The following is a 24,419-nucleotide window of genomic DNA, read 5'->3' as shown; positions in this document are numbered from 1 at the left end:
TACCACTTAAAATTATAATTTCAACGTTATTTATTTTCAGTTCATTGTCAGGCAACAATTTTTTCTAGTTAATTTGCTCCTGACAAACTAGTGCAAGAATTTACGCAGGAGCAAATCGTCGATTTCATTTTTAATTGATTTTGTTTCAGAGATTGGGAGTGAAAACCCTAAAAAGTTTATTAAGAAATGCAGAATCCTCCCGGAATAAATTTCAATCGATATCTTAGTTAGTTATGTTGAAAAAGTTCTATGATGTTTCCCCATTTCATCCCCTTTTTACGACGATTGTTGGAATGTTCGAACAAGAAGATTATGATGCGTATTGTGAGAAAATTCGTGAATAATTTAGACGAATTTTATTGGTGAGATTTTGAAGTAATGAAGTATTATTCTATTTTTTACACTTGTGTCTGTCAGTTGGTATCGAAATGAGCCATTTCACAAAATCGTGTAAGTTACTAAAATAATAGGAACAATTCGGCAATCCTAAGTTTCCTTTTTAATTTCCACGTAAATATCGAACGAGCCAATATCCTAAACGAAACCACATGGTCGAATCAGAAGACAAGTTTTTTCCCACTGTTTTGCGATAATTCAGCTAACAAACGGTCTAGGGTCCTATCAGGATATATATTTCAGTAATCATTTTCAATTTTTCTTCAACTTTGTCATTTTGAATGTTTTGTATAAGTGATTTTTGGTGAAACGCTTCATTTTGACCAACTCTACCTTCTGTTGAAAAAAGGCCTCACCTTCAAATACACCCTGTATAGGTCGAGAAGTCAAAAATTCTGGTCACTACTCAAAGCTGTGACAAAAACAGAAAATAACTGTGTAATTGGAATGGCTGGTTCATTTTTATGTCTGTGTACCATTACTCCTTCAAGAAAAACCCGCTCTTTAGCGGATAAGGAATTAAAGAGAGCTCGGAAAAAAAGATTAAGGAAGCATTCCTTGGTAACGGTGACTTTTATTGTCGTCGAATGATGCTCGCAGTAGATTAGACAAGAATAAAGACAGTTGATCGACCCAGCGAACCTATGTTTCATTCACGATGAATGGTCTCGTAATCGCTGTGTAGGGCCATAATGATCATACATTCAATTTCTCCTACACCGAATGGTGAATATACGAGGGCTGTTACTTTTCCGATGAGCCAATTGAAGTAAAGCACAGTTACTTATTAAAGTATTTTCCTGGACAGCCAATACATGACCGAAAACTATTCTTGGAAACATTTGTTTGCATTTTTATTGATTTATTTTTGAAAGCATCCATCGTTTCTTCGCTTATTTGAAACATAAAGCATGCAATTAATGTAATCAATCATTGCTCGTTGAAGTAAGTAATCCAAATGACCCATTATTTCTTGTCGTAAAAATATTTGAACAGCGGAACCTTGTGGTCAAAAGAAATACTTTTTTCTTTAAGAAGTATTTTTTCCGATTCGGCCCTGATAAAAAGATACAGCCATTTTAAAATTTCATATTGAGCCATGCCACTCCTGGAGAAACAAAATTACCTTCAGAATAACAAGCTAAATCTGTGACATTACACATCTGTGGATCTTTCAAACAGTTATATTCAGCCAACCTACTCATCAACTTACTTGAAATCTGCGCATAATACGTGGAAATATGGAGAATAACTTAGTTTCAAGACTTGGGTTCTTTAAATTTTTGGTATTTTTATGCTAAATAACGGTGACAATGGGAAAACTGGAAGACGTGTTCGCAAAAGTTCATCAAATACATAAATGAAAAACTATGTTCGGAAATTCATTTCATTCGATAAAATCGTTTGTGAGATAACTAAAAATAACATTTTTGAACGGTTTTCTAACAACCTGTATCTTTTAAACCGAGCCGATTCGGAAAAAATGGTAAAGCAAAAAAGTGTTTCTATTGACCTCAAGAATCTACTGTAAAATATTCGTAAGAGTGAAAGGCTCACCCTGTATAGGCATAATTGGTGGTTGCTTTTTTTTTAAATTGGACACCCTATATGTGGTTAAGTATTCTAATTTTCAGGGACGTTCTGCGTGTTTCTGTATACTTCTCACGATTTTTCGTGCAGCAATTTTTCCAAATATTCATAATTTCGATGAAAACTTACACTAGGGGTGGCACGCTATCCTATCATATCCTACGTAACCTCTCTGATAGAGGTTAATGTTTAATATCGATAAAAAGAAGGAACTTCAAGGAATCACTGATTATAAAACAACTCGAATATGATTCAAAGATGTATTACACTTGCTTGCTCGAAAATTATGAAATTATCTGGGATGGAGGTGCACCCCTACCTGTCTACGCCCATGGCAGTAAGGACATTTAATAATGGATGGTATGGATATCCATATTTCTGAATGTGAAAGTCATTTCACTTTAAGAAAATAAAAATTCCAAAAGTTATATTGAAAACCTACCTGAGCGACGTTCTCGAAGTGTTCGTGACTCTTCTGATACACCCTTGCCTTCTGTAGATTTCTGCCAATACCAGTATTTTTCCTGATGAAAACCTCGCCATGATTGGAAAGCCAATCCAAAACCTGAAAAGGAAATTTCAATATATTTAGCAATAGTTCCTGATAATTATGTTATTTTTCGATGCAGTAATCTGGATAACTTATTAAAAATAATACACAAAATTTATTCACCTATGTATTCAATTCGATAATAGTTATTTTTGCAGTTGACTGAATAGAACTTTCCAGAGAATTATCTCATTTATGGAATGACATAAAAGGTGTCGCTTAGATTGAATGTTGCTAGGGCATTATTAAATCCATAGCAACAATACCAAAATGACGTTTATCAAGTCATGTTCATGTTATTTTATTTCACTTTCACGAATTGAACAATCGGGCCTGAATGGATAAACCACAACTTGCCCTTATTGCTATGGATTGAATAATGTCGTCTTCAAACTTCAAAGTGGAATAGAAATAAAAACAAATAATTGATTTCTTTTTATATTTGAAGATATCTTTTTTGTAGAAACATGAATATGATTTGAAGAACCAAAAGTTTTCTATGATTTTTTGTTCTATTGATCGATCGAAAAAATTTACTGGAATAGGATAAATTACCGTTAGAGATGTAGAATTTTCAGTGAGGACGCTTTTATTACCTGCTTAACATCCTCTTGGAAGAGCCTTAAAGCTAATCTCTGATGGAGTTTGATTTTCTTGGCGTGCCACTTCTGTTCCAAGGTCCTATGATGGTTGAGGATCTGGTGAATAACAGCAAGGACATGACTCGCTCCTTCACTGTAATCGGCAGCAGGATTGCCCCCAGGTCGATTTTCATAATTTGACTTTCCATCCCCCTGCTAAAAAGTAGATAATGAAAATGAAGATGGCTACAAAATATGTATAAGGTACATTCATTTTAAACATGCACACAAATTGGGCATATTCTCCACTCGAACAAAAACAAATTTTTATTGTTCCAATGAGAATTTTCATTGATACAGGGTGATACAGGATACAGGGTGACAATTTGAAAACTTGCCAAACCAATTATGTCACGACAAGGATGATTTCAGAGAAAATGCCGGAACAGGTCAATTTCTATTCGTAGGGGAACATATTTTGAGCAGAATTGTAAGCCGAAATCTCCTCAACCCTAGGTGTAGGAGCTATCACCCCTAAATGTTTAATAGGGAATAGGGGGGTGAGCTACACCTCAATTGGAAGATCACTTGACGCTCTACATGAATACTAAGGTTTGCAAATTTTTATTGAGTCCTTGAAGTAGTTACAGGTGCTGACAATTTGAAAACTTGCCAGGTCAATTTTGTCTCAACAAAGATATTTTAACAGAAAATACCGGAACATGTTTCTAGCAGAATTGTAAGCCAAAATCTTCTCAATCTTAGGTGTAGGGGTTGTCACCCTTAAATTCTTAATAGGGAATAGACGGTGCGCTAAACCTCATTTGGAAGAAGATAGTATTATGTAGAGGTTTAGCTTACCGTTTATTCCATATGAAGAATTTTTGGGTGAACCTAGGTTTGAGGAGATTTCGGCTTACAATTCCGCTCAAAATATGTCCCCCTCCCTTTAAAAATTGACCTGTTCCGGATTTTCCTTGAAAACATTCTTGTCGAGACATAATTGTCTGGCAAAGTTGACAAATTGTTACCTCCTGTAAATACTTCAAGGAATCAATAAAAATTAGCAAACCATATATTCATGTAGAGGGACAAGTGATCTTCCAATTGAGGGGTAGCTCACCCCCCTATTTCCTATTGAGAATTTAGGGGTGATAGCTCCTACACCTAGATGTGAGAAGATTTCGGCTTGCAATTCTGCTCAAAATATGTCCTCCTCGGAATAAAAATTGACCTGTTCCGGCATTTTCTCTGAAAACATCCTTGTTGAGACAGTTGGTCTGGCAAGTTTTTAAATTGTCACCCTGTATATCAGATAAAAACAAATATGTACCTAATAAATTTGGTTTATTTTCAGTTATTATCTATTCGAATTCGTCGGACTCAAATCCAGACAAAAAAATCCTGTAAAAATAAAATTGGCAAATTGAAAATAGTGAGTAGTAAAAAAATGTAAATAAATAACTTGAAAATTTCCATCAGATCTGAACGATTACCAAAAATACAAAAAATTGTATCTTTTTCAAAATTTCTCAGCCTACTTGAAGGCTTTTTAAAATCAATAATAACCAAAATCACCTTATCAAGATATTTACTTGAAATACAAAATTAGGAGAGGTTAATATATAGGGTGGGCAAAATTGGTGATACCTGAACTATAACATTTTCACCCAACGAGATAGAGAAAAATGAATGCCACATTACGATCGTCTTTTTTCGAGAAAGTTATAATATAATGTCATTCCACTATCTTCTTTTGTTTTCAAGTTATAGGTCAAAATTGAAATTTGGGCGATTTCAATTTTTGTCATTATCTCAGTTTCTGTTTGTGCTAGGATGTTGAAATAAAAACATTATGGAGACACTTTTTTATAACAATCCAGTAGTTTAAAATGACATCAACATCCTAGCAAAAACTGAAACGAAGATAATGACCAAAGTTGAAATTTTACTTTTGCCCTATAACTCGAAAACAAAAGAAGATAGAGGAATGCAACTGCAATCAATCAACTGATGGCATTATTAGTTTCTCGAAAAATGACTACCGTAATGTGCATTGCATTTTCCTCTATGTCGTTGGGTTGAAAAAGTTGTAGTTCAGGTACCTATCACCAATTTTGCCCACCCTGTACTTATTCATTGAAATCAATATGTTTGTGAAAGTAAAAATTCATTTTAATTCGGGTGGATTATATGTTTCTACTTGACTACTAGAAATAATGTGTGTTTTTAACTACTAGAAGTGATGTGAATTTAAAGAAAAAAGGATAATTAAGTGGGTATTTCTGTACTTCGTCAGTTTTTCAACAATGTCGAACTTACTAGCTCTTATTGTAGAAAAATGAATTCATTATTCCGTTAAATGTTACCCAAAAATGAAAAATTAACACCAAATAAAAATTCATTTTTCCTTCTGATAGATCCTATTATTGTATGAAATGTATTATTTATAAATATATAATCATAAAAGTATTATATTTACATGTTTCTTTTCCGTTCCAGGCTGGTTGCAGACTTGAACCAGGTGATCCAACTGATACAGAAGCTTCTTACTTGTACTATGCACCTATCACCAACCAACACCAAAAAGTTAGAGAAAAAAATAACTCAGAAAGTGAAATTATACAAGACTAAACTAATGTGATTTTATTCAAGTTCGAGAAAGAAGGTTTGAAGATCCACAGGCCACCATAAGAGACAATCTGAAATTAAAGGGTTTAATCCGTACGTTTGGAATTTTGGCTGAACTGTCCAGGTCTCCTATCACTGTTGGAGAGTTATGGCACACTTGCAGCATCACATCGAGGCCATTCAATAACGACTGATAGGCATTGTAGACCTGTTCGAAATGTGATTATGAAATATGCAAAAAAAAGTCATTTTATTCATCATATATATGTTCCTTTTTATTCAATTGTTAGTCAAATAAAAATAAGTGACTATCTTTTGGTGGGGTTATAAGTTTACAAGTTGTCCAAATTATGAACAGCAATAAACAAAAACATTGGATTTTCATTTGTTTATGGAGATATAAGGTCTGTTGCCATGATTTTCAAACAATCCTCTGATTATTTCTAATATCCACCATTTGGAGAAAAAGTTGGCAGCTTTGTCTGAAAATCTCAACTGCGCAAGTCAGCACAAACGTAGCACAACTATATAAAAAATTTTCAACAAAAACCTGAAGTGCTAGGTTAACTTCTTTCCAAAATCTTAATTTTTCGGAAAACTGAAAAAAAAATTCGTGAAAATTTCAACGGCACAAGTTAGTACACGTGTAGCACAATTTTTCCATGTTTAAGTTAAGAAAAAACGGAAGTTCGAGTTTTTTCGGAGAAAATATTTAAAGCACAAATCAGCACAAATTATTCCACTCATTTTCAGGAACAAAAAACGAAAGTGCTGGGCTAATTTTTTTTTCATTTTCGATTTTCTGGTAAATATAAGGAAATTTCACAAAAATTCGAACGGCACAACTCAGTACATGTTTAACACAATCTATTTCAGGCATATAAACCCATATTTATTAAAAGTGCTGGGCTGTCCCATTCCATACATTTTGTGGAATATCTAGAGGACCGTTTGGAATTGAGAAAAAATTTCAATGGCATACAGTAGCACAAAATAACTAGCACATTTCAGAACAAAATTTTCCAAAAAGCTGGGCCAACTTCACAAACACATGAAGTTTTCGTCCTATATTTTTCAGCGTGAAATATACCATTGATTCTTATAGTAATCAGATTTTGGGATATCCTGTATAATAGAAAAAAGAACATCATGAGGATTAAACTTTTTTTTAGTTTAAAATTAATCAGGGAATAGTAAAAAGTCTTAAAAAGCTACTATCAAACCATGAACATGATTTTAGGTTCAAAATTGTTATAATGGGTAGTAAGAAGCATTTTCGGTGTCAAATAAAGAAAAAGAAGTACTTTTTAACATTACAGTTCGGTTTGTTGATGATTGAATCGCAAACATATAATTTGTCTCTGTCATATTTATTGTTTATTACTACATACTTCATTTTGACTTTACTCGACACTGAAAATGTTTCTTACTGACTGCCCATCATAACAATTTTGGAACCTAATATCAAATTCATGGATTGATAATGGCTATAAGAGCCGAAGCATGTCACCTGTATAATTGAAATACACAGGGTGTGGCTTTTTTTTATAGAAGGTAGAACTCATCAAAATAAGTCGTTTAACCAAAAATTGTCTATATAAAATATCTAAGATGGCTGAAATACAGCCCCTAGAATTTCGACAAAATTTCATTGAATTTCAAGTACGGGACTGTGGAAGATGAATCCGGCATCGCAAAAACGAAACAAAACATAAACATATGGCTGGACAATATATGGTTCAGTACCAAGTTCATCGGATTAGATGCATCAGGTCACTTTAGAGAGAATCATAATTGTTGTATAGTGCAATTTAGGGTGAGAAAAAATATAGAAAATGAAGGCAGTTTCTTGAAAGTGCTTATATTAGTTATATTGAAAAAGTGGTATGATGTTTCCCCATTTCATCCCATTTTCACGACGATTGTTGGAATGTTCGAACAAGAAGATTGTGATGCCCATCGTGAAAAAATTCGTGAATAATTTAGACGAATTTTATTGGTGAGATTTTGAATTATTATTCTATTACACTTGTGTCCTAATGTCTCTTCTATCAGTTGGTATCGAAATGAGCCATTTCATAAAATAGTGTAAGTTACTAACCAATAATGAGAACATTTCCAGTTTCCATTTTCATTACCAAGTAAATATAGAATGAGCCAATATCCTAAACGAAACCACATGGTCGAATCAGAAGAAAAGTTTTTTCCCACTGCTTTGCGATAATTCAGTTAACAAACGGTTTAGGGTCGTATTAGGATCTATTTCAGAAATCATTTTCAATTTTTTTTAACTTTGTCATTTTGAAAGTTTTGCATAGGTGATTTTTGGTGAAACGCTTCATTTTGACCAGTTCTACCTTCTGTTGAAAAAAAGCCTCACCTTCAAATACACCCCGTATAAGGATGCATCAAAACATCGAAGCGTCTCCAAGTCTTTTTCTGTTCCCCATCTGATTATTCAAAGAATACATTGTTGGAAATTTTGGTTAAGATTACTAACCTCCGTATAGGCTTGGCACATAGATTCATACAAATTCTGATGCTGATGAATGGAATTCTCCAAAACGAGTATTTCTGACGGTATGTTCATGTTCTCGCATGAAGATTTCCAAGATGGCACATTTTCTACGTATTGCTCGGCCTTGTGATGAAATATCACAGATAATGCTAAAACGGCAGTCCTTTCATCCAGTCCAGCGGCGAAGTCCTTCCACGTTCTATCCAACCTTGCCGCCACCGATCTTATATGAGCGGCGGCGTAGTGGCCGCCCTCTATGAGACGACTGGCCACAGTAAGTATCCGATTTATGTTGACATAAACGTTCATGGAACTCATTGTGAAATGTTGATGCTCCTCTTGGAATTGCTTCGCTAACTGGTAAGTGTGGCCTATTTCGACGTAATTCACCAAGAATACGTCGCGATTGTGACATATCCAGTCGAACATCTAGAAAAAACATATCGTTAATATCTTCTTCTAAGAAGTTCATATACACTAGATAACTTTCTTTATGCAAATACGAGAGAAATTGAGAAACTGTAATATACCGTGATCCAAAATCAGAATTCCCATTACTTGATTACTATGTATGTATTGTATTGAGTCTTGAGCAGAAGCTACACAGTGAGAGGTATTGCTATCGTTATAACAACAACATATAGGATATTCATTACCTTCTCACAATCCTGCTCGAATAGTCTGAGCTGAAAGCACTGATCCAACTTCAACTTTTTGTGGTGCCATAATTGTAAAAGGTGCTGCTGTGACGAGTGAACACTATCTAAATTTTGTAAAACTAGGTTTTTGACATCTGCAACATCCGGACTCAAACTGCTTGTATCCCTTCCACCCTGCCCTGCATCTGGTCCACAAGCCTTCTGAAGTAACCTTTGCCCTGAAGGAAAAATAAACTAGTTTAGGTACTGGGAAAACATGCTTATGTTATATATTATTACACACTAGTGGTAATTCTATAAAATATGTTAAAATTCACCATGGGTTAAAAATTAAAAAGAAATGTTGAGTGCATAAAGGTTCGTTAAAGATACAGTCCCTGGCCAGTTTATTAGACGCACTGAGGATTTTTTTAATATTTACTGGTATTGCTCGAGGAAAAAGCAGAATATTTGAATTTCATTTCCACAGAATGTTAGTTGCATCTACGACTCTCATTAAATTGTTCTATTTGGCATTTATTTTTGATGTTGTAGTATTAGTACTTGAGTATGAATCAGTACTATGTCTTCCAGTGGACGTCTTGCATTCTGCAGGTTCGGACGTTATTTCGATAATCCACATATGAAATCATTATCTTCGAATGCAGCAAACCGAACAATTCTGCATTGATAGTAAGAAGCTCTCATAGCTACACAGGGTGGCTCAGCAAAATATTAGAATTTCATGTTTAATCATCAATAAATCAATATTTTTTATTGAATATGATATATTATATGAGAAAACCATTTACAGATGAAGTATATGTAACATATACATTCAATTTAATAATTCAATATTGAGATTTTGCATCGAATCAATGCGTCTAATAATATGGCCAGGGACTGTATAGTATAGAAACAAAAGTAATATTTTTCAGTCTCGAAGGTGAAGAGCACATTTTTTTCTATAATATATAAAGGTCTTGTTAAGAAATAATGAACTAGACATGATTCTGCTGTGAATTGATGTTAGATTAGAACTGATATACAAGTGAATGAGGCTAGAAGAAAGAACAGCTACTACATTCTTACTCACCTAAAATATCCAGCTCTTCTATGGGCACCTTCATTATCTTTTTCTTCATGTCGTTATGTAAATCGATCTTATGCTTGGCTCCGCTTACATCTTCCGCAAAATCATTTCTGGCGAGGTCTTCCTGAAGATCGTCCAAGCGGTCTAGCATGTCAGCAGCCTGCCACGAGAATTCCTCAACAGCCAATCTTGTTTCCAACCAATGAGCATGGTCGTAATTCAGACTCCCATCTAGGTCCGACGTTATTTGAGATGTATCTATAATTTTTGGTAGTGCTTCTATGCTTATCATATTTGTCTGCAAAAGAAATTTCATTGTAATATCCAAGTAAAGTGGCTGCTTGCACTATTGGGTCTGATGTCTAATGTGAGTCTCGAATTCAAATGATTCAGGGAAAATAAATCAAACACTTATTGAATCATGCTGTATCTAACACATGTCGCATTTACCTCGAATTTGTACTTATGTGTTCCTAAAGAAGTCCTTTGTTTCTGCCAGAAATTATCGGGTTTGACGATGAGCGCTTGGTGCACAACTCCAGGTGGAAAATTCTCGTGTAACGCTTTCAGAATGGGCTTCACAGTAGACCATGTGGCTCCTCGCATATCCACCAGCACCGTAAAACCCAAAGCACGAGCATCGTCACTGGAAGAAAAAAAAATCATAATTCAGTGATATTCTTAGAGAAGAAAAATAGAAAAAGGTTTACGAGAAGACCAATACAAGGATGTATTGATATCTAGTTTGCCTAGACCATGCATAAAAAAATATTGCGTTACCATAGCAACGAACTATAACTCATTAGAAGTGTCAGTATGAAGTTTGAGGTCAAAAAAGTAAACCAGAGATACGCAATACATTAAAAGAAAGAAGATGTATACTGAAATTGTCAAAATCGAAAAATTGGACTATCGAGCCATCAACAAGTACTCGCATTTAAAAGGGTTAAGAGGTAAGTAGATTTACGAAGATATGCTTGATACCCTTGGTTTGCGTTCACAAACTTACTCAGAGCTTGCTCTGATTACCCGAAGCGTTCACAAACGTACTTTTAGTTCCTCAGAGTATGCTCTCTGAGCATGACCATACTCATACTCTACTCTCGGAGTATGTTTATGAACACACCCTTGGTGATCAATGTCCTTCGTATGCGACCGTGAAAAATTGGTATGCAAGCTTCAAAAGAGTTAAATTTTTAATTGAAGATGATGACCCATCGGGAAGGCCAGTTTCTGTGCCAGTCCCCGAAAATATCGATGCATGACATGATTTTATCAGACCGTCGAATTTGGCTAAAACGGATATCTGAAGCACTGAATATTTCATACGAACGCGTTCATCATATAGTTTACGTCAATTTGGACATGAGAAAAATTACTGTAAAATGCATCCTCAAACATTTGAATGTTGACCAAAAGCGTGCAAGGGTAGAAGCATCGCGTTCGATCTGTGCTCGATTTGAAAACGATGTAGACTTCTACCGAATTTGTACTATGGATGAGACTTGGGTACATTTCTACGATCCAGAAACAAAGCAACAATTGATGGAATGGCGACACTCTGGTTCTCCAAGACCTAAGAAGTTTCGTGTCCAAAAATCTGCTGGAAAACTTCTTGCTTCAGTTTTTTGGGACTTCCATGGAGTAATCATGATTGATTTTTTGGATAAGGGTGGAACAATAACCGGAGATTACTATTCGACATAACTGACCAATCTACGGGAAAAAATTAAAGAGAAAAGGCGCGGAAATCTATCCAAAAGTGTTTCGTTTTTGCAGGACAACGCTCGTGCACATAAATCCCATGTTGCCATGCAAAAAATTCGTGATTTAGGGTTTGAATCACTAAAACACCCCCCTTATCCACCAGATTTGGCTCCATCCGACTATCATCTCTTTATTCAACTGAAAAAAAGTTTAAAAGGTCGTGAATTTTCTTCCAACGAGGAGGTAATAAAAGCTGTGGAGGTCTGGTTTGCAGAGCAAGAAGAAACATTTGTTTGAAAGGTCTAGAGCTTGTCGTTGCCTTTTGATTGTTTATGTATTCGAGAAAATAATTGTTGACTACAAAAAACTGAAAGTAATATTTTGGATTGTCGTTGTACTTTTTTCTTTTCTTGTTGTTTTCAAGATCTTCAGGTTTCCCTGAAGATGATAATAATTAAACGTTGGTTGTACGTTGAAGGGACTGATCGCTCTACCTACGAACTATATCAACTAAAAAAAAAAAAGATGAAGCATTCTTTGATCAGGTGATTAGTGGCCACTGGGAGAATAGATGCATCCCGGAAGTTTTAATGATATAATTATCGTCTTCTTCCAAAGTTGCGATTATTCGTCAGATTCAGAGCTATAGTGATACTTCCTTATTCCTTTTTCATTATCTCCGTTTCATAGTTTCTTTTTAGTTTGGGAGCATTCGTAATAAATACATAAAGGTAAATAAAAATATAGAATTTTTAAAAGAAATATCTTTTCAAAATAATAATATCATGGTTACAGCCAATTTGCTTATTATTGCTACCACAAGGTCAGTGGTAGTTGTCAGACTGTTGAGAAGAGACATACGAAGATTGTTTTGAAATAAGTTGCCACATGACATCAGCATCAATTGATTATCAGACGTAAATTCACTAAATCTCTTATGGAACCAGGTTTTCCAATATGTATATACAAAGCGTCGTCACTAGCTCTGACAACAAAGATTCTGTTTTCCTTCTCCACAATATTCATATTGTTCTAAAGTTTAGCTGACAACTAATTCGTGGAAACAGAAAGAGCAGTTTCCGGGAAATCCTAAAATATCGTGTTCATCTCTCGAATTTCTTTCCGGAAAAATTTCCGACTATGGAAAATTCATAACGGAAGGAATTTCCACCGAAAGCATCAAACGTTTCGTGTTTTTTACATTTCTCGGAAATTGAAAGGTTTTATATTTTTCGATAAAAGTAGCAAATTGAAAAGAATTACATGGAGCGGATCAGTTTTTATTGAACTCAGCTAGAACCAGCAAAAGCAGATGAAATTCCGATATTAATACGAACGAATAAGGCTTCATTGCAAATTTTGTTATGATTTCTATTAGTACACGAATCATCTGAGTGAGGGCTTATATTTTTTCTGTTCTGATCGCCAGAAATAAGGAACCAAGAGTATATTGAGTTATACAGAAACATGATACTCTTAACGGTGAATTACTTTAGCCTGAAACTTGAAGATACGTTAAACATACAGAAATATGCAATAGAAGCATCTCCAAATACATTTTGCGCCTACTTGGTGGCTGAATTACACTTTCTGGGGGGCGATGGTATATTTTCAACAAATTTTTCGGATTATAGACCTACTGTTGATTCAGTAGAACACACTACAGTTTGGTTGCCTCAAAAATGTCTAAAAAACGTGTGTGGAGTCGAGGCTCAGTTTCAAAACTACTTTATTTTCTGCTTCCAACGGGTTTGCACGCCAGCCAAAAATCCTACTTCCAGCGGGGGGGACATCTGCTTTTGTGCCCACCGGTGAGGGGTGGAAAAGGTACGTCCCCCATGTGCCGGTAAAATTCGCTATCTTGACTCTGGCTTTTCCTAACTAGCGGAAAAACCTCGGTTATCTCCCAATTCAGTATGTTTTCCAGGGTGCTCATCGGTTTTCAGAATTGAGAAAGGAAACCTGAATTGAAATTACAAGTAGGTCGACTAAAACGTCGGCATTTTATTTCCCCAGTCCTGTTAGCCACTAGCTATTACTAAATATCTTGAGAAGTGAAGACACGAATACTAGTGATGAATTACAAGTATGCTAATTAAATATCAAGACGATCAAATTAATCTGAAATGAGGTTGAATTTCTGTAAAAAAAATTGAACTTCATTACAAAAGCAAAAAAAAATCATCTTTCCGACACAACCTGGAATATTGTATATTTCCTCGATGTTACTGAATAGAAACCAATCAGGGAGTGATTTGATTAGAGGAGCCCGCCCTACCGGATGAAACTGTTCCCTGCTCTCTCGCTCGTACTGCTAAATTAATAACCAAATTAGATGAATTTTCAGAAAGTATGTACATTGATTGGATAAACGGAGTTTCTGATTGCAAGTCTAGACGGGCTTATATTTCGTATCTGGAAATATCGATCCAGATTAATGTACTCGTCGGAATTGGTTCGTTTTTGTAAGGATTCATTTCCAAAGGAGCCCTATCAAAACATATACCGAAACGGCTACACGAATTTTCATTAGTAGGAATAAATTCATAGGTCTGTTAAAAAATAATACCACAATGAAGTGTTTAGTTATCTTTCAAATATTTGCCTTGCTTCCTCTCCATACCAAAACTGTATTGAACATGTCTGGTCTGCAAAGTCACAGCAAAGCAATTACACCTCACACCGCTTACCTGACCCACCGCAGACATAACATCAACTCACTTTGGTGAGATTTGTCTTGGTGAGATTTGTCTTAGACGGACATTTGACAGAACATTCCTCAAACCTTCACTGATAACCACATTGACATAATGCACAAGAGCACTATGAAGAACTAGAGGAGGCCCTAACCGATATTAAACCTTAATTTCAAGGTAGCTGTAGCAGGAGGAACCTTTTTTATTCTTCAGACTTCACCAGCTAGATTCTTTATTTTGTTCATTTCTCTATTAGGTAAGGTTGTCGCTCTGAAGCAGTCTTGCTAACTGATGCCATTTCATACAGGTTGACGACAGAAAGTCCAAATGTTATATTTATCGAAGAAAATAAAAATAATATTGAAAATATTGAAATATACAGGGTGAGTCTTTGACTCGTACAAAAATTTTAACAGTAGATACTCGAGGTCAAAAGAAACACTTTTTTCCTTTCCCTTTTCCCGAATCGAACCCAACTTCAGAAAGTAAGTTTGTCGCTATCTTATGAATATTTGAACATTTTGTGAAATGAAAGTATTTTTCATATTTTCTCGTATCGTTTTCGAGTAATTTGATGATCAGAAATAGAAATTATCTGTGAAATTCGAAAAATTGGGTACTTTGACCGAATGCAACTGTTTTTGAAAGATCCACAGATGTGTAGTGTCACAGATTTATCTAGTTATTCTGAAGATAGTTTTGTATTTCCAGAAGTGGCACAGCTTATTATAAAAACTTAATATTTTTATCACGGCCAAATAGGAAAAAATGGTTTAGAAAAAAAGTATTTCTTTTAACCTCAAGAATCTACAGTTTAAATATTTGTACGAGTCAAAGAATCATCCTGTTTATTCTTTCATCATACAAATGAAACACACCAGTCTTTCAATGACTGGAGTCCGGAAAAAGAAAAAACATTCCAGAAAAAACAAAATTTGATTCACTGAAATTTATTACACTAAAATACCAAAACCAGAGCAAGCACTGGATCGAAAATAGAAAACACAAATGAAGATAAGATCTAATTTAGTAAACCAATGTGGTGTTTTATTGAATACAAAAAAATTATTATAAGTATACAAAATAAAGGTACAAGTCCCAAAGACTCACTATTTGTGGTTTCATTCGATTCAACTAGTAGTATAATAAATAAGATACATGTTGTTAGTTGAACAGTTCTTTTATTATCCCTGTTTTAATTCGTAATTTTATCTTCAACTTGTTTGTAGGGCAATTACAGATAGTTACCCCACATTCTGCTCCTTAAACGAAGATAAATTATCTTGGAGCAACACCGAGTTCCTTGTGCACTGAAAAGTAATAATTCTAACAAGGTACGTGTCGGAATGTTGGAGAGCTCCTCCTTATTTCCATTTCACCCAGATTATGTACCCTATGGACTTGATCCCGGGACCTGGAGTTGCTGGTTTATCTAAGAAAATTCTCCCGTTTAATTGTGGAAACAAATTACAAGGAACGGCAAACAAGGATTGAATTGCAACTTGTACTTAGGACCACTCTCGTCCTGTATATTTCTGCCGTCCATTTTTGAGGAGGTAATGAGAATTGGAGAGCATATTATTGGAGAACTCGAGAACGCCACTTTGAGTCGTTCATTAAAACTTCTTATAGTTGGTCGTTGCTGGCTTTGATTATCTGAGATAATTTGTGTAGATGGGTTTTTTTAATCGAAAATAAGATGATCCTGGAAGAGCTAATATACCATCATCCCATTTAGTTGAGCAGGATTTCGCACTTCATTACGCCTTCTCCTTCATCTATTTGTGAAAATAAATCACAAATTCCTCATCATGCAATTGGATGAATTTTATTTGATAGAAATTAGAAATAAGCTCCTCGGAGTGCCTTTCAAGATTAAGAAAACTCCTGGTAGATTTCTCTACGAGAAGTACAGAAATTTACCATTCACAACCTTCTTAATTCATTTTAGAACATGAATCATCCAAGATTATAGGGTAGAAAGATAGGAAACGAAGCAACTAAAGGGATGTGAGCGCCATCTGTGTTTAAAATGTGTTTTTGAGAAGCCAGGACTGGTTAAAATGTTAATTTGAGTGCCATTTGCAGAAAAATATGAAATTTTGTAAGATTTCAGATGGCCATTTGGATAGAAAGAGGTTTTGAATGTTTCGATTTTCGTACCACTTTGTTTGTAAAAGGTGATTCATAACTACTGGGAAATAGGCTAAGGGCAGAATGTTTGGACCAAAATATGGCGATAGGACCAAATATATCTCAATAAAATATTGCTGTGGAAAAAGATGGAGGACGTTAAAGTTGAATTTTTTATAAGGGGACAGAATAATATTTTCTTCGAAGTTCGAAAGTTCTTTATTAAAAGAATTAGAAAAGACATAGAAGTCGGAGGAGGCCACGTAGAACATTTAATTTAAGTTTATTCTTTTTATGTTTCATTGTATTTAATTATGCTTTATAGTCGAAATAAATAAATAAAATAAATAAATCGTTACTTCAAATCCCCTTCCGATGCTCTGATCTGTTCAATTGTGTTTTTCTTAAAAACGGATGAGAAAATATACAGTGAAATTATTAGCAAAAAACGAAAAAAAAATTCAACTTTAAAGCCCTCTATCTTTTTCCACAGCAATATTTTATTGAGGTATATTTGGTCCTATCGCTATATTTTGGTCCAGACAATCTGCCCTTAGCCTATGTCCCAATAGTTATGAATCACTCTGTATATGTAGCTCGTTCTAGTTGCTGATTATGGAATTTTTCTGTCTAATTTCTGGGTGAAGACCCCAAAATATCTTTCGAAAATTATTGAATGGTGAAGAACTGTGGATCAAATAATAAAATAGATTTTCCGAAATCAAGTTTTTTACTCAACTAAGGAAAAAGGAAGCGTAAGTATTAAAACTCGTAACATGTGAATCTGTCACTGATTTTTATTTTTTTTATTTTCAGTTCTCCAAAGTGGAGAACATTTTCAGGACTTTAAGACAATGACTTCACCAAACTCCACTGACTACACCATGTGCAGTAAACATTTAACTGCAAATCAATTGAGAACTATTCATCCACGTGAATTGTTGTATGCAAAATCATCCCTTGCATGAACGGCCCATTAAGGGGAAATTATGCCCTTTATAGGTTCACTCAATGATTCTCGGTTGCTATTCCTTCAATACATTCAGAAATGCAGGGGTTTCATTGATTTCGATTTGGGAACCGAGGGACTGTCAAATTTTTGTTTTGAAAGTCAAAGTTTTATGAAACCTGCTGTGGGTGTTTTGCTCATTCATTAATTAATTTGTATATTGTGTCATAAAGAGACCATATCATAAGTAAATCATAAAAAAAGTACAAGGAAACTATACTGACAGGCTAACATACAGGTCTTATATACCTCTGTAAGGTTTTTTTAAGTGTGGTTCTGAAAAGTTTTTATAAATTGCAAATAAAAATATAGCACATCCAACAGCGTTTTTCATTGATAATAATTGATTCCTAACAATTTTCAGATAAAAACTAACATCCTGATCGCAAAAACAACCCTACTTTTGATTTGTCGCTCAGGATGTTTGTTTTCTGGTCTAAACAAAGTCGAGATTGAAATTCAACACAAGGAATAGAATTCGAATTTCGCGCACCTCAATTATAAAACAGAAAACTGTTATTAAACAGCTTTTCTGCATTGACAGTACGTTTCCAGCGCCATCTCATTGTCAAACGTGTTTTCACTGGCCAAAATGTAGTCGTTTTTTAGTCCTAGAGATATGAGGGCGTTTCCTATCTTTCTTCTCTATAATCTCTGATCTAATATTCATATTGTATTTGATTGTATTGTATTAGATGAACTAAATTTTCTGAAAATGCAGAATCCTCCCAGATTGAATTTCAATCGATATCTAGATTAGTTTAGTTTATCTGAAAACTTTTAGGGAATATTAATATTCAACCAGTATGGCTGAATATCCAGAAACACCAGGGTGTCACTTGCGCATACGCCAATTTGCATGATTCACTGAAGTAAGAGACTATAACAAACCTAATTCTTTGAACGGCCTGAAAGACGTTCCACATAATAAAGAATTGATATATCACCTCGAAATTCACTGTACACTGTCGGACAGAACTAATTCTGACCACGAATCAACGATTAATACCGTTTAATACTCTGGTTATTCGTCTTTCGTTTGGCATTTTTAGCGGCCCTCGATATGCAGCGGTTTGCTCACAGATAGCGATTTACCAGCCCTTTAAAGCAGCTGATTTTACCCTTTTAACTGTTCCATTCGGTGTTTATGGAATTAATAAATATCGATGATTTGAAAAAACAAGGAATAAATCACTTTACATTTTCATACAGAAACTGATGATGGATATCCGGAAATTGATGATGGGTTCGAAAAGTTTTGTTCTCTTCGGGATGAAACGATGAAATTTCCATAATTACATCCCGGATATTTTCCTGAAGGCTGCTTCATTGATCTTCGGCTGAATTTCCGCATTCGCTGAACGATTCCAACGAACTTCCACCATTAAAGAGATTTCACGTAATTTAATATAATTCAGTTATTAAAAGTCTGCAGAATATTACGGGATATTCAATTAATGGATAATGCACAATGTTGTCGGGAATAAAGAGAACTATTTTCAACTAGAACTGTTTTCATATAAGGTTTCATAAACTGAATATAGATGTTTCAATGATTATTTGTTCAACCAGTTGGGAAAAGCATTATTTTAAATAGTGTTTCCCAACGTGTTTCACACAATATTTTTTCTGATTTTTAATAGGATGTTGCTATGCATTCGAATTAAAAGTACCAAAAACGTCTTTGAAAGCTTCTCTCGGAGATTTCTTTAAAATAGTCTAGTGACGGAAATTATTCAATTTTTCACTCTGTTACTATGAAAGCAAGTATTATTTCATCATTAGTTGCGAAATATTTCACTTTGCCTAACTGGTTGAGAAAAGTAAAATGTTTCAAAACGTCAATGAGTTTTAAAAAATGTCAAAATTGATTATTTGCAGCTTTGAGGAAACATGAATATAGCGGGTGATCCGTAGAAACATTCCAACAGAAGATTCTTGAGATCAGAAGAAAAACTTTTTTTCTGTACCATTTTTTCCGAATCGGCTCGATTTAGAAGATACAGGCTGTTGAAAAACCATGAGTAAATTTATTTTCTGTACTCACAAACGGTTTTATCGAAATATACAGGGTGTATTTGAAGGTGAGGCTTTTGTTTCAACAGAAGGTAGAACTGCTCAAAATGAAGCGTTTCCCCAAAGATCACCTATACAAAACTTTCAAAATGACAAAGTTAGAAAAAAAATTGAAAATGATTATTGAAATAGATCCTAATACGACCTTAGACCGTTTGTTAGCTGAATTATCGCAAAGGAGTGGAAAAAACTTTTCTTCTGATTCGACCATATGGTTTTAGGATATTGGCTCGTTCGATATTTACGTGAATGGAAACTTAGGATTGCCGAATTGATCTCATTATTTTTTAGTAACTTACACGAAATTATGAAATGTCTCATTTCGATACCAACTGACAGAAGAGACTTAGGACACAAGTGTAAAAAATAGAATAATACTTCAAAATCTCACCAATAAAATTCGTCCAAATTATTCACGAATTTTTTCACAATGGACATCACAATCTTCTTGTTCGAACATTCCAACAATCGTCGTAAAAATGGGATGAAATGGGGAAACATCATAGCACTTTTCAACATAACTAACATAAGCATTTTCAAGAAATTGCCACGATTTTCTACATTTTTTGTTCACCCTAAATTGCACGATACAACAATTAAGATTCTCTCAAAAGTGACCTGATCCATCTAATCCGATGAACTTGGTACTGAACCATTCATTGTCCAGTCGTATGTTTATGTTCTGTTCGTTTTTGCGATGCCTGAGTCACCTTGCACAGTCCCGTACCTGGAATTCAATGAAATTTTGTCGAACTTCTAAAGGTTGTATCTCAGCCATCTTGGATATTTTATATAGACAAGTTTTGGTTAACCGACCTATTTGATGAGTTCTACCTTCTGTGGAAAAGAAGCCTCACCTCACCCTGTAGTTTTTCATTTATTTGATTCATCTTTTTCGAACACAAGATATCACCCACGTTTTCCAATTTTCTCATTATGATCATTACGTACCATAAAAATACCAAAAATTCAAAGAACTCTTGAAACTAAGTTGGAAGCTATCTAATGAATATTTGTACGTTTTGTAAAATGAAAGTATTCCTCACATTTTCGCGAACATAAAAATAATATTAAAAATAGAGAAATTAATAGATCACAGATCGCAGATCATGTTTCACAGATAACAGAATCATGTTTGTTCTAATACAGAAGACCACATGATGGATTGGAATAACACAAAAATTTTAATGACAGAGCCGAAAGATTAAAGAGTCTACGTGTATTCTATTGGATCAAAATATAATTTGGCAAATTTTTCGGTAGGAATAGATCATATTCGGATTAATTCACTGAAGAAGGAACTGTCATCCGGTAATTTCAAAATTGAATGAATCAACGTTTCTATGCAGTCTCTGTTTCTATGTATTGACAATTAATGTCAAACAAAAGATACAATTCAGAAGATTTTCGTAAATTAATTTTCGTCTGATGAAGGAGTCTGATATAGACTCCAGAACGTTACAATATAAAATTATAATTTCAAAGTTCTTTATTTTCAGTTCATTGTCAGGCAACGATGTTTTCTAGTTGATTTGCTCCTGACAAATTAGTGCACGAATTTACGCAGGAGCAAATCCTTTATTTCACTTTTTTAATTGATTTTGTTCCAGAGATTGGGGGTGAAAATAGTAAAAAGTTTCAGGAAAAGAGGAATCCCCCCAGAATGAATTTCAATCGATATCTCAAAGCTCAATTTTGACGAGGATTTCAAGATGTAACAGATCTCTAGAGAAATTCCCATCGAATCAGGTGAATGGGAAGTTACACGAAATAATAAAAAAACAAAACTGTCTTCTTTACGATCAATCAATCAGAATACAGATAGCGCAATCTGTTCGACAAGGAACTCTTTAAAGAACAGTTACGCAACACCTCTTCTTGTTCAAATTCCTGGGAATTTACGGTAGTGATTACAAAAATGAAAAAGCGTCTTGTTACTTTGTACAACAGCGCCGCAAAGGTGTCAGGTGTATAAAACGTTATATTTCGCGCAATTAGTATGCAATTATGTGTGTCACAACACGTTATGATGGAGACACGATGATTGTATTCCTCACTTGTATGCAACCTATTCCTTTGAGAGAAATTAAGTGGTCATTATGTCAACCAAGTCCCTACTAGAATTTTACTACGGGCAGAAACTATCGGGATCGAGGAGTAGTGATTGATTATTATTTATAGTAGTAGTAAATGGACGAGCAAACGGTATATTCAAACGTGTATATCTTTATGCAAGTGTTGAATGAATTGGAGCATTTGTAGGTCGAATCGTATCACTTCCTGTTGTGCCTCGTTGAATCTGAAGAATCAGAAATCGATCGAAATAGATTTTCCAAATCGAGAATATGCGTTTGTTGCATGTTTCAGAATAAGAAACGTTCAACTCATAGTGTTCTAAACCATAGCACTCTAAGTCTTAGGATATTTAATAACAATATGAAATCATCAGAATAATTGGTTAGTGGCTTGAGGACTATGCAAATCAAGCTAATCCTTTTTTAATAGTCGACGTTTCGATCCTATGTTCCTTTTTCAAGACTGAATTTTTTTTTAATTCTGACATGAACATGACAAACAATACAATGGTATATGTTTCCCTTCTCACACAATATTTGACCCATTCAATCGATATTACGAACAAACATTAAGATGTTATCTAATAGAAGTAGCCAGATACCTCAGGACGGAAAAAATATGAGAGCAACAGCAACAGCTGCAAGAGAAGGCCCGTGAACAACAATCAAAGATCTATACAGCCTACATCGATTTAAGTAAGGCCTTCGACTCGTTGAATCCAAGAGCGCTATGGAAAATCATGGGACGCCTTGGAGTACCCGAAAAATTCTTAGCAGTGTGTAAAAGCCTCCATACCAACAACACCGCTGGAATACAGCATAATGGCTCTACAACCGACCATTTCTCAACCAACTCTGGAATAAAACAAGGCTGCGTGTTAGCGCCATTAATGTTCAATATTTTCGCCATAGCTGTCTCGATAATTGCTGACATGAGTATGCCTGCAAGAGGTGTTGGAATAAGATTCAGATTTGATGAAGGCCTGTTTAACCTCAAACGCCATAGAGCAAAAACACATAAAAAGTTTATTGGAAGCAGCCCAGAGGATCTACAGATAATGTTGGACACCTATAAACATATATAAAAAACTTAAGGCCTCAGAGTCAATATCGCCAAAACCAAAATCCTGGTAAGTCCGCCAGAAAGCCTTCAAACAGATATCAGCTTGGAGAATGAAACTCTAGAACAGGTCGAGCAGTTCAAATACTTGGGAAGCTTCATAAATACTAGGGCTAACCTGGACACGGAAATACACAACCTTATCAATTCGGCATCACGGGCATTCTGGAAGCTAAAGGACAGAGTGTTTCAAAATCACGACCTCAATCTGAAGACCAAGACAGCTGTTCAAAGCAATAGTCCTCCCAACGCTTCTCTACGGAAGCGAAAGCTGGACTCTCTACAGCTTGAACAAACGCAACAACGTCATCTCAGACAAATAATGCGCATCAGATGGTTCCACAAAGTTTCAAATGCAGAAGTCTTGCAGCGCGCGAGTTGTGTAACAATTGAGACTCAAGTAACGAGGGCCCGACTCAGATGGAGCAGCCACATTCTGAGGATGCAAGACACAAGACTCCCCAAAATAGCTCTCTAAGGTGAATTCACAAAGGGAGCTCGGAAACAAGGAGGCCAGTATAAGCGGTTCAAGGATACACTACATCAATCCCTAAAATCAGTTAATGCCAATCATAACTGGCGTTAGACAGATCACAGTGGAGCTCTTTGGTCCACAGTTTTAATGTAGACTCGAGAAGAATACAGCGGCGGCCAGATCTGGTCGGTGACTATCCATGACCAGAGTGTGGAAGGATCTGTAGGTCACGGTTGGGTCTCTTCAGTCACAGGAGAGCACACAGTCGCAAGTATCCCTAGGAAATTATTAGTTTGATGGCACCAAAAGACTGGTTTTTTCATTCTTTTTGTAGATTTATTCTCAGTAACTTATTCAGCAATGAATGAATGATGTATGAGGTAAAACGATGTGGATGTGAAACCCAAAGATCATTTCATATAAAATAAATTTTATTTCAATTTAAGAGAATTTGAAAGATTCTCAAGTAAGCCTTCGCTGAGCATTGAAGACTATACTACAGCGGAATACAAGTGGAATTCCATGAGCGAATGCTACAAAAGTGAAACGTGCATAAATCGAACACAGGGGTTATCAATAAGCAACCCTTGACCTTTTCGTGCGTATCGTTTGTCGAGCTTGGATTTTACGGAAGGAAAAATTTTCCCTCTAGTGGAGACAACAAAGGAATGCATCAACGATGTAAGTATTGATATCTCCTCGAATATTCAACTAGAAAGTTCAAGGCATATCGACCTCTATCCAGAAAAGGGAATTCGAATCAGAATAAAGAAATGAAGCGGAAGGAAATGAAGGAAGGAAGAAATCTTGTGTGAAAATAGTAAGTTGGGTTTTGCAGACTACAATAGGAATATTCGCAAAATCAAAAGGTCAATCAATTGTCAATAGACGAACAATCAACAAATATTTTATTCAGAATCCCGTAATGAACTGCATTTTCCATATTCCATCGATGAGTTGAAGGAACCATGAAACATACAAATATAGAGTCGAATTTTGGATGTATACGAATTCATTTATTCAATTCATATGTTTGTGACACTAATCGAAAAGTCCTAGACCTATGTCATCGTCAGATTCTTCAGGTTCAGACTCTTTCTGACACTCTTTAGATACTCTTCGTACACAGAG

The 24,419-nt window shown here is 35.1% G+C and overlaps 1 protein-coding gene and 1 long non-coding RNA gene across 2 annotated transcripts in view; one reads left to right on the top strand and one right to left on the bottom strand.

Moving 5' to 3' along the window:
• LOC123322580 (kalirin) overlaps positions 1 to 24,419 on the bottom strand; it is a 247,743-nt gene that overhangs the window by 181,325 nt on the left and 41,999 nt on the right. The window contains exons 4-11 of the mRNA XM_044910525.1: positions 10,448 to 10,643; positions 10,001 to 10,295; positions 8,923 to 9,143; positions 8,249 to 8,695; positions 5,846 to 5,956; positions 5,600 to 5,683; positions 3,133 to 3,333; positions 2,429 to 2,551 (exon numbers count right to left, since the gene is read on the bottom strand). Coding sequence (XP_044766460.1) covers positions 2,429 to 2,551; positions 3,133 to 3,333; positions 5,600 to 5,683; positions 5,846 to 5,956; positions 8,249 to 8,695; positions 8,923 to 9,143; positions 10,001 to 10,295; positions 10,448 to 10,643 — 1,678 coding nt within the window. The remainder of the gene's footprint in view (positions 1 to 2,428; positions 2,552 to 3,132; positions 3,334 to 5,599; positions 5,684 to 5,845; positions 5,957 to 8,248; positions 8,696 to 8,922; positions 9,144 to 10,000; positions 10,296 to 10,447; positions 10,644 to 24,419) is intronic.
• On the top strand, positions 3,249 to 5,756 carry LOC123322581. The gene is made up of 2 exons (XR_006539176.1): positions 3,249 to 3,381; positions 5,620 to 5,756. It is a non-coding gene; the product is annotated as an uncharacterized LOC123322581 (long non-coding RNA).

The sequence above is a fragment of the Coccinella septempunctata genome, chromosome 1 (assembly GCF_907165205.1).
Source record: "Coccinella septempunctata chromosome 1, icCocSept1.1, whole genome shotgun sequence".
Classification (NCBI taxonomy): Eukaryota; Metazoa; Arthropoda; class Insecta; order Coleoptera; family Coccinellidae; genus Coccinella; species Coccinella septempunctata.
The sequence above is the reverse complement of the archived record's forward strand: the minus strand, read 5'-3'. Positions and strand labels throughout refer to the sequence as shown.